Source organism: Apium graveolens, unplaced genomic scaffold (assembly GCF_009905375.1).
Source record: "Apium graveolens cultivar Ventura unplaced genomic scaffold, ASM990537v1 ctg7203, whole genome shotgun sequence".
NCBI classification, from domain to species: Eukaryota; Viridiplantae; Streptophyta; class Magnoliopsida; order Apiales; family Apiaceae; genus Apium; species Apium graveolens.
The window spans coordinates 15,513-29,566 of NW_027420126.1; the positions used below are offsets into that span (position 1 = coordinate 15,513).

Genomic DNA, 14,054 nt, shown 5'->3' on the forward strand with positions numbered 1-14,054 from the left:
AAACCGTAATCCGGATCAAAAAATTTAAAACAAGGAAAATGTCCGTAATTACCAGATTAGGTTATGAAGGAGTTTTCGGAAGAGTTTCGGGTGGTAAAAACGCAAAAACAGTTGAAATTGGACGATTCCCGACTCAATAAAATAGTTTTATAATTATTCAGAAATAATTATTAAACACATAAATTATTATAAAATCATATAACAGTCCAAAATTTACCAGAAAAATATCACAATTACCTATATTTTATTCTGGACATAGAAAAATTAAAATACTAAAAGAATATCACATATAAACACCAAAACATCAATTTCAGTTATCAGCTAATTCACCAAAAATCACATAAAAATCACATAAACAATTCCAAATAATAATAATAATAATATTTGAAAATATGGGATATTACAGGACGTCTCCCCGGAGCGCAACAGGTGAAACTCGATTCCGCCTCGCTTATGGCGTCGATGTCGTCCTACCTATCGAGATAAGCCTAATTTCCCCACGAGTCGAAGTATTCGACCCTTCCCTCACACTCGAGGGCTTGCGCTTCCATAATGACTTGCTCGAAGAAATAAGAGAGGATTCTCGATTCCGCATGATCGCGCAGCAGGAAAAGACTGCAAAATACTTTAACAAGAAAGTCAAAAACAAGCGCTTCAGGGTTGGTGACCTCGTCCTTCGAGATTCCGCTGCATCACAGCCCACTGTTTCAGGAAAGCTTAAGCCGACGTGGGAAGGCCCGTACCGAGTGTTGAAGGTTGTCAGTGCGGGGACTTATGAGCTCTCACACCTCGACGGACAACCAATCAAGAACGCCTGGAACGGTATTCACCTCAAGAAATTGTATCAGTAATTCGCTTTTATGTATAATGTTTGAAACCTTAAGGCTACAACTGCCATATCAAAAACCAACCCTCGATGCAATGAGGGTCGTTATGAGATCCCCATCGAGGGATGCTTAAGTTATGACAATGAAAACTTATAAATTATTTTAAGAAACATCAAGTTTATCTACTTTATCTTTTACAAATTCAATCACACGAAAAACTCAGCGTTACAGCAACTACCAAATAAAACAAACACTCTCCGCGGCTGCAAAATGAACGCAATTTAATCGTCACAACTCAAATTTTTTCTTTCGAAATTAACATCCATATGAAACTTACACCTACCTATACGAGAAAAGATAACATCCATATAAAAGAGGAAAGTAACATGATCAGTTTAAAGAAGGGCACCACGACAAAATACATTTCTGGAAAGCAAGCTTTTTAATTGCAATAAAAATGGTAACATAACATGGACAGCTTAAGGTCTATAGAAATCAAACAAATATTCCAAATGTACGAAAACAGAAAAATTTCCCTAGGCACAACTCACAGAACACCATCCATCAGAACATAAAAACGGAAATATGATGAACAAGATACATCATAAGTTCAAGAAATAATAGCCAAGTTCGAAAAGCCACGAAGGCCACAATTCCAAAGTCATCAAGTAAAACTTAAAATGTTACATAAATCACGGGGCATACCCCGCCTTCACGGATTTTCCGTCGGGTCACTAGGCTGAGAGGCCGCGAGATCATGAATGTAATCCTCGAAGGTGTGCCCCGCAGTATCGACACCTATGCCCTGCATTCGGGCAACACAGCGGCCATAACCATCTCCAAGAGCAGCAACGATGTCTTCCACCCCCTTTGTACATCCGCCTTCAACGAACTGTTCTCTTCAACAATTAACTTGTACGACTCGTTCATCCCGTCAAGTTGACGCTCTAACCCTTCACATTTCTCCTTCAAATTATCACGATCCTTCTCAACTTCAAGGACCTTCCCCTCAAGTTCTGCCATCTTGTTATTCGTCGATTGTTCAGACGTCTCCAACTCCCGCACACGCTTTGACAGCTCATTAACCTTCTTCTCCAGCTCCGAATAACTCGATCCAAGCTTCTTCTTTTTCAGTCTTGAGGGTCGACCTATTGGCTTCCAACCGAGAGTGCTCCTCACTGCCAACATCAGCCTTATATTCCTCCAACACGTGCATAAAATCTGCCAAAAACTACAAAAAAAGATAGAAGTAATAAAAAAAGAAGAGAGAGAGAAGAATATATATATATATGACTAAATAAAAATCGATACGAAGTACAACAAACTCATACCTGACCAATTCTACTTTTACACCTGTCAGCAAGCTCATCGCGCCTTTGCCCAGTGTAAAGCAACAGAATCTTGTGGGAGATGAAATAACTTAAAAGCTCTTATGGGTACAGTAGATTCCCATGTCCAACACTCAGAAGGTTGGATCTCCACCCTAACAGCTTCCTTCCTCACCCGAGGATCGACTGTGTTAGACATCAGAACCCTATTCCCCATCAAAGTAATGGTCTTATTCACCCCACCACCCGTTGCAACCGGATCCACGTGATCACAACCGTCGGCGTCACCCTCCTCCACTTCCCGACGACCCCTCTTGCGGGGATGCAAGTCCGCCATTTCCACATCCGATACAACCTTTCCCGGATCTTCCATAACCTTGTTCCCTTGTTCATCTAGCAACTCAATGGACATAGAGTGGCCCGCTCCCGACGCCCCAGCCCTCGAAGATCCGACAAGCGAGGCATCAGCATTCTTCCTTGAAGCCCGATGTATAAGCATCAACATCGCCTTATCCATCTCCATCATAATCTCACTGTTCAAAATTTTCTTTAAAGAGCCTCCAGCCACTGAAACAAAACAAAAAAGAAAAGAGAGGGTCAATTCAAGACACAAGAACATTTAAGGCAAACAAATACCGAGATAAAAATAATCCTTACAATCATGCATTTCCAAAAAACTAAGTTCTTTTAACTGAAGATGGATATACACCGACGTCAACCCATGAAACTCGTTCAAGTGACACATGTCACATTTCTCAATATTGTTCAGGTAATCAATGGTATGTTGGTTGACTTTCCCACATGGCTTCACAAACTATAAGTCTGGACCCCCGATGTATAACCACTTGGAGTGGTACCCAGAGTTAGAGGACAGAATACTGACAATCTTAACTCTTTTATACGGACAGTCAAAGTAAACCTGTCCGTCGTGGTATCGGACCGCGCATATAAAAAAAACAACTTAAAAGAAGGAACCAGGTTCTTGTCACAGCAGAGAGCAACAAACCCACTAAGTTGGGCGATAGAGTTGGGTGTCAACTGGCTAACCCCACACCCAATAGCCTCGAACATAGCCAGAAAAAAGGGATGCATGGGCAACCGAAGCCCAAAATGGAACAAGATCATCGGTATCTTATGCATTCCAAACTCCGGCATCATCCATACCCGCTCATCAGCCGTCGGAACCCGATAGCGATACCCGTTAGACAAGTCTACATACATCTTGAACTTACTTAGTGGCGGGTCCTTGATAATATAATGACTCAAGTAATTCAAACTCGATTTATCCCCGAACTCCTGCATCCCTAAGAGAAAACTCTCCTCAACTATACGATTCCTAGTCTCTATCGTTCGAGGGCTCAGAGGCGGCGAAGGAAGAGGTCCCATGTGAATACCCTTCAAGAAGTGATCTTCGTTTAAAAAATCGAAAGACCCACGCTGTGCTAAATCAGGAATCTCCAGGTTATTCAAATTCAGAGAATACTCTTGATCACCTTCCTCGAGAGGCCTCTTACCTGGATCACGGCCAGATACAGTGCGGAGAGTAGACGAACTTGATTGATCCATAGATATTGAATAAAGCAAACAAGCAGCAAGAAGGCAAGATAGAACAATAATCCACAAACGGAACAACTAAAAAAGTAAAGTAGAAGAAGAGGAAAGAGAACTTACACGATTTTTCAAAGAGAAATTTTGAGTAGCGCTTCTCCGAAAAACCGCAGCGGTTTAGTAAAGGGGAGTGAAGCCGAACAGCCACGATCCAATCAATGCTACCCAGGAAATAAAAAAAAGAGTAGTACTTATACGTTTGCAAAAAAAAAAGAGAAAAAAAAACAAGCAAAACGACAACACTTATTTTCACTTTTCTTCCTATTTTTTATTTTTAATTTTCTATATTTACTCTTGCTTTACCTCTAATATTGGAAATTCAGGATTTTGTACCTAACGTGCAAATCTAAAGATATTGCTCTTACTAGAACGGGGACAAATGTTGGACCATGGACCAGACAAAACCCAAGAATACCTAGTGATAGCAAATAATGTAATAATTAATATAATGGCCCAAGTGGCCATTTGTAAGAGAGAGCCCATTTGGGACTACCTATAAATATAGTACCAATCTCATTTAGAGAAGTTGACAAATTAAGTAAAAAAAAAGCACCTCCTTAAAGATTAATCATAGTTAATAATATTAAGGCATATCAGATATATACACATCTTTTGTTTATAGGTGCACTTCATTTGTTGACATTCAGATCAAAATACCTTATATACGTATTTATGTCCATTCTCTTTTCATGCAGGACAAGAATAATTTAATCTTGATATCGATAAAGAATGTGTATCTATAAATTAAGAATATGCGCATATCAGCTTTCTTAATTTATTAGTGCCGTATTGAATCGAAGAGTATAAAGGGAATATTTCTTTTTGAATCATAAATTGGTAATGGTTATTTTCGATTGCAATTCTCTGTTGTGTCGATTTAAGATTGTATTTTTCAAAATCGGCTTTATTGTACAAAGATTACTTTTAAGAAAATATTGACTTAGCTCTAAAGTAGATTATCTTGAAAAACTTAATTTGATTTCATTTAATATATATGGTAAAACTTCCCTCCAAAAATAAAATAAAAGAGGCATTGCTCCCTAGCTAGCCAATTATGTGGGTATGAAATTATATAAATTACAAGCCATCCAATAAAGAAAAAAAGACTAGCATATAATAAGCATATCAATGACATGATTAATATTTATTTAAACAAACGATAAGTAGATATTACTATTCATTCTCCATACCACCATGGATGAAGAATGAACCATTTAAGTTGAGCAGAATTATTAATCCTAGTTACAAATTACAATCCAAAGCATGCATATAAGCTGATACATAATATTAAAAGTATTATCAAGTACTTGCATCTCAAAGTAATTAACTGAAGTTCTTGGAGAAGATGGAGATCTAGAGAGAGGAGCACAAAGAGAGTAGTGATGAAGTTGACCAGAGTCCTAACCATGGTTGATCAAGATGTTAAGAGAAAATAAACCAAGAGTTTCAAAATATCTCTCAAGGGTTACTTTTGAATGCATTTGGAGAAGCACACAGCCAGTAGTGGACTTCTACATGTTTGTTAATCCTAGCCTAAATGCAAAGTGAAAGGTTAAAAAAAAACACAAAACCCCACCTATTATTGTGGTGATTTTGGCTATAACTCCCATAGTTTAGCCAAGCTGAATTTACAAATTAAACACATAATTAAAATGCAGTGGTTAATGGAAAATCAATCATTTCCCCTTACCTTAAAGGGAGATGAAAGTTTTTGTTGGCATTAGAAATTTTTAAAAGCTAAAAACTTTAGTAGGGAAAAAAACTAGCTAGTCACAGTTTTTTAAAAATCTTAAGACTAGAAAGTTGAAATTAACACAAGACAAAAACTTGGGACATCCCATGTGCCCAATAGTTGACTGAACTAGCTACTACTATGATTAGTTTTGGAAAAAAAAACGGAAATATTTTTAAAAAAATCAGCCAATAGAAGAACAACATTTAGATGGACTTGACTTGTCATTTCACTTTTCATGTTGATCAAACACATATTTTTTTAAGAAACCAGGGCTGTTTTGTAAATTAAGCCAATCCTCGGCCAAATGTGTGATGTGTTCTTAGCCTATCCAAGGCCAAGAATTGAAGTTAGTCGATATTGGAAGCAACTTAGCTGTTTAGCTAAAGTTGGTGAAATGCACATGCATGCTTTTTGTTTCTCTTGGAGGAAACCCTTATTCCTTTAAAGAGAAGCAATGGAAGGGAGAAGTTGATTTGTTTTTTCTCCAAACTTTGATGGTAACCCCTATGGGGGGTTTTCATTGTTTTGGGAAGGCCTGTATGCCATTCATGAGCCTCCTTGAAGAGAGAGAGAGATAAAGATGAGAGAGAATGAGAGAGAAGAGAAAGAGGGAGAACCATGGTTAAGGCCAAAGGTCTTGTTTGTTCAGAAATATGCATCTGAAAAACAATGAAGTAGCAGCTGCAGTAGTAGTGGATATGAATCTCTTAATGATGGAGGACTGGTGCTGGGAGAGCCATTGTCACGCCTGTGGCACAGCAAAACAAACTGTCAAAGATATTAGTTTTCATATACTACACAATTAAGTTCATTGTAAAACTATAATGCTTCATGATTTACAAAAAAAATACAGCATTTTCGACAAAAAACGAAATTTACTATATCATAATTATTTAAACAAGTGCACACTCAAGTGGCCCCCTTGTACACACATAGAAAAATGACAACACTCATGTAGGGGTACTATTTAGGATAGAAGCTAGCAACAGGATTCTATAAATTATGTAAACCGTTATCGTAAATTTTGTATTTATGTATCGGCATGTGTTGGTTGGCCTTTCTACTGTACACTTGCAACTTCTGCAGCCTTCAAATTTATTGTAACCTTTAAACTTGCCCCAAGTAATATCAATCTCTCTTTCACGCGTACATTTATTAGGGTTTAGACAATACCATCAAAGGCCAAGTCATGAAGAACTTCAACTATTTAGGAGAATTGATAACTTAACAAGAGTGACTATTACATGCGTAAGCTTATAATACGTCACTTATTGTATCACAAATGCTATATAACTTTGCATTATCAAATCAAGTACTGTTAATTGCATGAAAATTGAAGTAAAATGAAGGTTAGTTAATGTATATGAGGAGCTAAAATGGACAAACCTGATTGCATTCCCGGAGTGGAAGCTAGAGACATAGGAGCACCATAATGGTGGGGATAACCAGCAGCAGCAGAGTTAAGTGCCGAATACTGATAAAGCTGATGGTGCGGGTACTGAACCCCGTAGCTTTGGCCGCCAGTGTAGCCGGTGGTTGCTCCTGTAGTTCCCTCCCCGAAGTTGAGATACGGGTAAAAGGCTGCAGCCGCTGCAGCTGCACCGCTGATCATTCCACCCGCCCCAGTTCCGTACATAGGATATTGCGCAGCTGCTCCTCCATACACACTGTAGTAATTCTGTACCATACATTTACATTTACACGATTATATAAAGTTAACTTGCCATTATTCACTGTAACAATATGGTGAAATTTGAACAAACCGTAGGGTAAGTGTAGTCTGCCGAGTATGGTGAGTATCTGCGGATAAATTAACCAAAATAAAGTTAATTAAAGAAGAAAATAAACTATTGGATTAAATGTTAATTAATTAATTAAGTTACAAAGTACTGTTTGGGGTGGGGGGATGTAATAGTATAATAATGAAATGCGCCTGCAGTGAGATCATGTGAAGAACTCAATAAACTATGTAATGATAATAATTTCAAGTAGTCAAGCAGAAGACTGATTTATTTATTTATTTATTTATTTTGCTAATTAAGACTGATTTATTTATATAGAGGAGAAATGGGCGTGATCAGGGGTAGCACATGATTAAAGGGATCGACTTTTACCCAATTTATTAGCTGTATCGAATACTCCTCTCTCTTTCTCCCACTTTGACTGTGTATATCTATTAACTTAAAACATGGTCCTCATTGTTGCAGTTTGACCACTGTCAGACACAGTCCAGACTTCTGAAGACAAAGTTATATTTACACATGTGTATGTATATTTTACATTAACTTTTTAATCTCTCCATCTCTCTCTAGTTTTTAAGCTCTCCATTTCTCTTTCTCTCTCTCCCCCCCTCTCTTGAACATTTGAGACGCCTGAGATTTTCATTAACACTTAACGTATACAGTGCCTTGAGTGAATGTACCAGGTGCATTTTAATGATATATACTAGGTAATCGAATATGTACTATATTCCCTGATGATGTGAAAGACCTGATTCGAAGCTTGAATATACAAGAATTTATAATCACACTCAATGTAACATATATATACTCGAGAGAACCATATAAACGATATGAATAATTAAGCTGGCATGCGCACGTAAGTAAAGTTAAAGAGTTCCGAATACGGTACTGTGTTTAATGCGCTGGCAATGCACATGTAGGGAGGGGGGGGGGGAGAGAGAGAGAGATGATGATAGAATGTGTGTGTGCATGTGTATAATGTATATATATATATATATGTATAAATTACCCATAAAGGTTGTAAGGGATCCCTTGTTGAATGGCATAATGAGGGTAGGTCGTTGCAGAAGGAAAAGCATTTCCCATTCCAGCTTGAAAGCCTGTCGCCTGGAAACTGCTCATCACCCTCAAGTTCCTGCTACTTCCTCCTGCTAATCATTTCAATCTTCTTTATACATACATTACACACAACTTTATACACTCTATATTAACACATATTAACACATGCAGTCCGCAGACATACAGTAACAGTTACATAACCAATTAAGCAACTGTTGTTATTTCATTTAGTATCTAAAACTGACAAGAATGATAGAGTGAAGGAGACATTTTGTGTTAATCTGGAAGCTGATATAAGATAATTACATGTTTACTTACAAAAAAAGAAAAAAAGTTATTTTCATATCTATTCATTTACAGTGTAAATGAGCTGTCATGCTTTTGTATAACATATCTTCCAAGCATATTTGTGGTTGTAAAGCAAATGGCCTACCACTCTCTCATTCACTTGAATCAAACCCTTCTATAGAGATCCTGCAATTTTCTTTTTATTTTTGCTAACTCAATTTAACTTTTTCTTAATTGAGTAGAGAAATATCCCTACTAATCTGTGTTTGGATGACTTATTATTAGTGAATTGTTTTACGAATCATAAAATGATGTATGTGCATAAATACATGGAAAATGATATTCCTTTTATCCTCTAATCCAAATCTGCAAAGTTAAGTTTCTGATTTAATGGAGAAGTAATTATTGACCAATTTTTTTTTTGTAAATAAAATATGCTCTATGGATATAGATTATATGTAAGTGTTAGCTACACGCAACATGTAAAGATTAATTAGCATGGTCTTTGCTGTGAAAGATAAGTTATAGGTACAACTATTGTCTATATATATATATGTAAGGTTTGGTGGTAGATCTATTAAATCTAAATCAAGAACATCAATTACTAACTGTTTGCAAATGACAATTAGCCTAATAATAATCCAACAATTAATCTATAATTACCATGTTTAGGAGTTGATGGCTTGGATCTTTGAACACCAAGAGAAGCAAGATTACAATTAGCTCTCCTTCCATCAATGACAGGTGCAGCATCAACACAAGCTCTCATGGCTGCATCCGGTTCTCGAAAAGTTACCTATTATGAAGATAAGTAATAATCATCATTCAACAACTGATCTAATATCCAAAATTTAGCCTTTAACTCATATACCATGTTAAGTTAACGGATTTTCTAGAATATTCGAAAAAAGGATTTACTAAGAGGTTGTGTTACAAGATCTTACATTTTGGTAAAAGAAGTCTTGTTAAAACATAAGGAAAATTGAGTTGCAAGAAACAAAACTAAAAAAAATATATATAAATATTTGATGACATAAAATTATGGAAGAAAAAGGAAGAGGAGAATGGGAGGAAAAAAAAGCATACAAAGCCATAGCCTTTGGATCTTCCAGTAGTCTTGTCAGTAATAACAACAGCTTCCAAGATGTCACCAAACTGTTCAAAATACTTCTTCATAGTTTCCTTTTGAGTTTCCCAAGCCAAACCTCCAACAAACACTTTAGTGTAAGTTGTATCTCCAAATTGTCCTGCTAGATTTGCTGGAGTCATCTTTCCTGTTTCTCTTCGCAGATTCTCAACCCTAATTATATATATAGTTATATTATAGATGTAGACAATATATATATATATATATCAGATGATTGAAGGCAGCTAAACCTCTTCTTCTTGAAACTTGTTGGGTAGCTAATATAATTATAAAGATATATATATTTGTAAATATAGTGGTCCTATATATAATATAGCTACTAGGTGAAAGGAATAGCAGTCAGGAGATATATGGATAAACAGGGCAGGGGATGTAGTATGTAAATATATTGGACATAAAAGCTGAGAGAGATCTTTGTTTTTAACTTGACCAAATTTAGAGGGTTTATGATGAATTAAGAGGGAGGAGGGAGGGGGGGATGGTGTTGATGATCAGACAAGAGGGTCAGAGATCCAGGGAGGAAAATGAATTATATTAAAGCTTTTTTTTTATTTGTAGAGGGAGGGAGAGAGATTGGAGGGAAGAGAAAGCAAAAAAAGTAAATAAAAGAAGAAAGGACATGAATTATATACCCAACAGCCCCCACTTGTTTACATTTTCTATGTAAATTTGGTTCACTTACCCTTATCATGCGTGCTTACAGACGCTTTGCCGAATATACAAGTCATCATTACATTTTTATTCCACTTTTCCTTTTTTTAGGATACAGGGCTCTAGGGTTGTAATTTCATATGTTTAGGACTGCAAAACTGGATTAAATTCACGTAACCCAACTTTGCATACATTTTGGCGCGGGAAAATGCTCACAAAATCTAACTTATCAAAAAATGTCACATTTTTTTTTCTTTGAATTCATATAGATAAGTCATTTACCATTTCTTAACAAGAAAAAATGTATCAATTTTGTACAATTTAGAAGTTAGCTAGTCAAGAGAAAATAAAATTTGAAATTTTTACTGATTGCGGATAGATTTTTGTTTAAATGAATCATAAATAAAATCTAGATTAAAACAATCAAAATGGATTCAAGTAAATGTTTGGCGAAAAATATAGTTAGCCAATATTAAAATTTATTTAAATGATATGTTAAATTTTAGTTTAAGTTATAATTAATTTGTATAATTTCAACTCTTAGAGTCAAGCTCGAACACATCCAACATTTATCAAAGTGAGGTCGAATTTTGAGTTTTTATTTAATCGATATCCAACTTAGTGTATTCGATTCGATTATGGTAGTATTCCTAATAAATATTTATAAATTTAAAAGGAATAATTTCTAAGTTGTCCAAATAATCATAAAATAAAAAATAATTTTATATATTATTTTGATTAATTTTTGAATTTCACTATTATTTTAACTTTAAATGATATTTACCTATTATTAGTACAAAATTTTATCCAAGTCCTAAAATAACCTTTCTTTAGAAGAAAATATCACCATTTAAATTTGAAAAGCAAGACAAGCATAAGAAAAGAAAAGAATGAATTAGAGTTGAATAAGGAAAGGAGAACAACAACAATAAGAAGAGAATTTACACGCGCCATAACGAGGGTGAGTTTATAATGAGTCGTATTATTATGTCCCTCTGGTTAACATTGCTTTTTCAATATTTAAAAGTTAAAAACTAGAATGCGCGAAAGGGTTTTGTGGAATAAGCCTCATAAGTTACAATAATTACGAAACGACCAATACAATCTCTGTTGGCTTGTACGGAGTACAGTGGCAGAAACGGAACGGAATCATTTGTTGAGATGAACAGTCAAAGTCAAAGCCTCTCATGTCTGTGGAAAGTCTTTTATTCTCGTTTCCTATGTTGTGCCAAACACGACGCCAGATCACTAAACAAAATTAATCTGATACATAGGATAGTCATATTTTCTTAAAAAATGCAATGATATAATTTTGATAATTTTTCAATCATAAATTTCTCGTCCAATGGAGAGATCATGATATAATTATAACAATTATCGATATTAAATAATTAGTTATACTAAAATTTTAAGGTGAGTAATGATCAAATAAGATCTTCTACTCTTTTATACCCCATGAATCGTATGATATGATCGCCAACGATAAATATAACCGATATCTATATAAATGAGATAAGAGGACTCGAATTTGAACTGTGATATCATGTTAAGTAACTAATTATACTAAAAAACCTTAAGATGTTAGAGAATTACCCGAATATAATTTTATACTTTTTAACCACATGCAAAGTCATTTGTATGTATTATGATAAAATAACAAAAATTAAGTGGAAAAAAATAGAAAATGTTGTAATATCCTGGCTATAAAAGAACAACCGGAGAGCTACTAAATTTAACAGAAGGAGGTAAGAAGCTGAGCATAGAAAGAAAGCTCGGGTGCATCTTTCTTCATTACCGAGTGTGGCTATTTATAGCCAATGTGAATTTGCAAGAAGCCAAGAACATTAAATGCATACACAAATTCTACTCCTATAAATTATAGCCCTACTATTTGATTCATTGACCACATGCATGGCAATCACTATATTATAACACTCCCCTTTGATTGTCATGATAGTGTGGATCATCAATTGCCTCGTTAAAACCTTGTCAAAGAAAAACCCAGTGGGATAAAAACTTTAACGAAGGAAAAAGAGTACAATCTCCCCTTGGAAGAAAAACATCAATCACTGGAGTTTTGTTGCAGCATATTCTTGAGTCGACGCATTCCAATGTTATGTCGCAGCTTTGCAAAGGTTGAATTTGGTAATGATTTTGTGAATAAATCTGCAAGGTTGTCACATGATTGAATTTGTTGTACATCAATTTCTCCATTCTTTTGAAGCTCATGAGTATAGAAGAATTTTGGTGAAATGTGCTTCGTCCTGTCTCCTTTGATGTATCCCTCTTTGAGTTGATCAATGCATGCAGTGTTATCCTCAAACATAACAGTAGGACTTCTCGTGATGTCCGGCAATCCACATGATTCTTGAATGTTCTTGATAATAGATCGCAAACAAACACATTCTCTACTGGCTTCGTGAATTGCAATTAGCTATGAGTGATTTGTTGAGGTTGCCACTGTAGTTTGCTTCGTGAATTTCCATGAAATGGCTGTACCGCAATATGTGAATACATATCCAGTTTGTGATTTTCCAAAATGAGGATCTGACAGATATCCAGCGTCTGCATATCCAATCAACTGAGATGTCGAGTTCTCTGGAAAGAATAACCCAAAATCAACGGTTCCACGAAGATAACGAAATATATGCTTGATCCCATTCCAATGTCTGGCCATCGGAGCAGAGCTAAATCTAGCCAATAAATTGACAGCAAAGGCAATATCTGGCCTTGTATTATTCGCAAGATACATAAGTGCACCAATTGCTCCAAGATATGGGATTTCAGGACCAAGAACTTTTTCATCATCTTCTCGTGGTCGAAATGGATCTTTATCTGGTTCTAAAGATCTAACCACCATTGGAGTAGTCAACGGATGAGATTTATCCATGTAAAATCTGCTCAAAACCTTTTCTGTATATGTAGATTGGTGGAGGAAAATTCCTGATGACAAGTGCTCGACTTGTATACCAAGACAATATTTTGTCTTCCCAAGATCTTTCATTTCAAACTCTGTCTTTAGATATATGACAGCTTCATCAACCTCTGTAGCTGTTCCTACAAGGTTTAAATCATCCACATATACAGCAATAATCACAAAACCAAATTGTGATTTTTTGATAAAAACACATGGACAAATTTGATTACTAATATACCCATTCTTTTGTAAATAACGACTAAGTCTGTTATACCACATACGACCAGATTGTTTCAATCCATACAATGATCGTTGAAGTTTAATGGAGTATATATGACGAGGTTTCTTGAACTCATCCATTTTTAATCCTTCTGGGATTCTCATAAAAATATCACTATCAAGTGATCCATATAGGTATGCAGTAACAACGTCCATAAGACGTGTTTCTAATTTTTCTTTAGATGCCATACCTAATATAAAACGAAAAGTAATTCCATCCATTACTGGCGAGTATGTCTCATGATAATCAATGCCAGGCCTTTGAGAAAACCCTTGTGCTACAAGTCGGGCTTTATATCTCACAATTTCATTCTTTTCATTTCTTTTTCTTATGAATACCCATTTATTCCCAACAGGGTTCACACCGATTGGTGTTTGGACAACAGGTCCAAATACTTCTCTTTTGCGCAATGAATTTAATTCTGTTTGAATTGCGTCTTTCCATTTTAGCCAGTCTTTTCTTTGACGGCATT

General features: G+C 35.6%; 2 protein-coding genes across 5 annotated transcripts; one reads left to right on the top strand and one right to left on the bottom strand.

Moving 5' to 3' along the window:
- Positions 1-392: 392 nt before the first annotated feature.
- Positions 393-851, top strand: LOC141703937 (uncharacterized). The gene has a single exon (XM_074507313.1). The coding sequence runs from the start codon at positions 393-395 to the stop codon at positions 849-851; it is 459 nt and encodes a 152-aa protein (XP_074363414.1).
- Positions 852-4,855: 4,004 nt separating this feature from the next.
- LOC141703939 (uncharacterized) lies at positions 4,856-10,321 on the bottom strand. 4 transcript variants are annotated; one of them, XM_074507315.1, is made up of 6 exons: positions 9,674-10,321; positions 9,251-9,383; positions 8,250-8,391; positions 7,262-7,298; positions 6,885-7,176; positions 4,856-6,246 (listed from the first exon to the last, which is right to left on the bottom strand). In XM_074507315.1, the coding sequence occupies exons 1-6, from the start codon at positions 9,854-9,856 to the stop codon at positions 6,206-6,208; spliced, it is 828 nt and encodes a 275-aa protein (XP_074363416.1). In that variant the 5' UTR covers positions 9,857-10,321; the 3' UTR covers positions 4,856-6,205. The 4 variants fall into 4 exon arrangements, with proteins under 4 accessions (XP_074363416.1, XP_074363418.1, XP_074363417.1 ...); XM_074507317.1 differs by having other exon boundaries at positions 4,856-6,266; XM_074507316.1 differs by having other exon boundaries at positions 8,250-8,388; positions 9,674-10,320.
- Between the last annotated feature and the right edge of the window lie 3,733 nt (positions 10,322-14,054).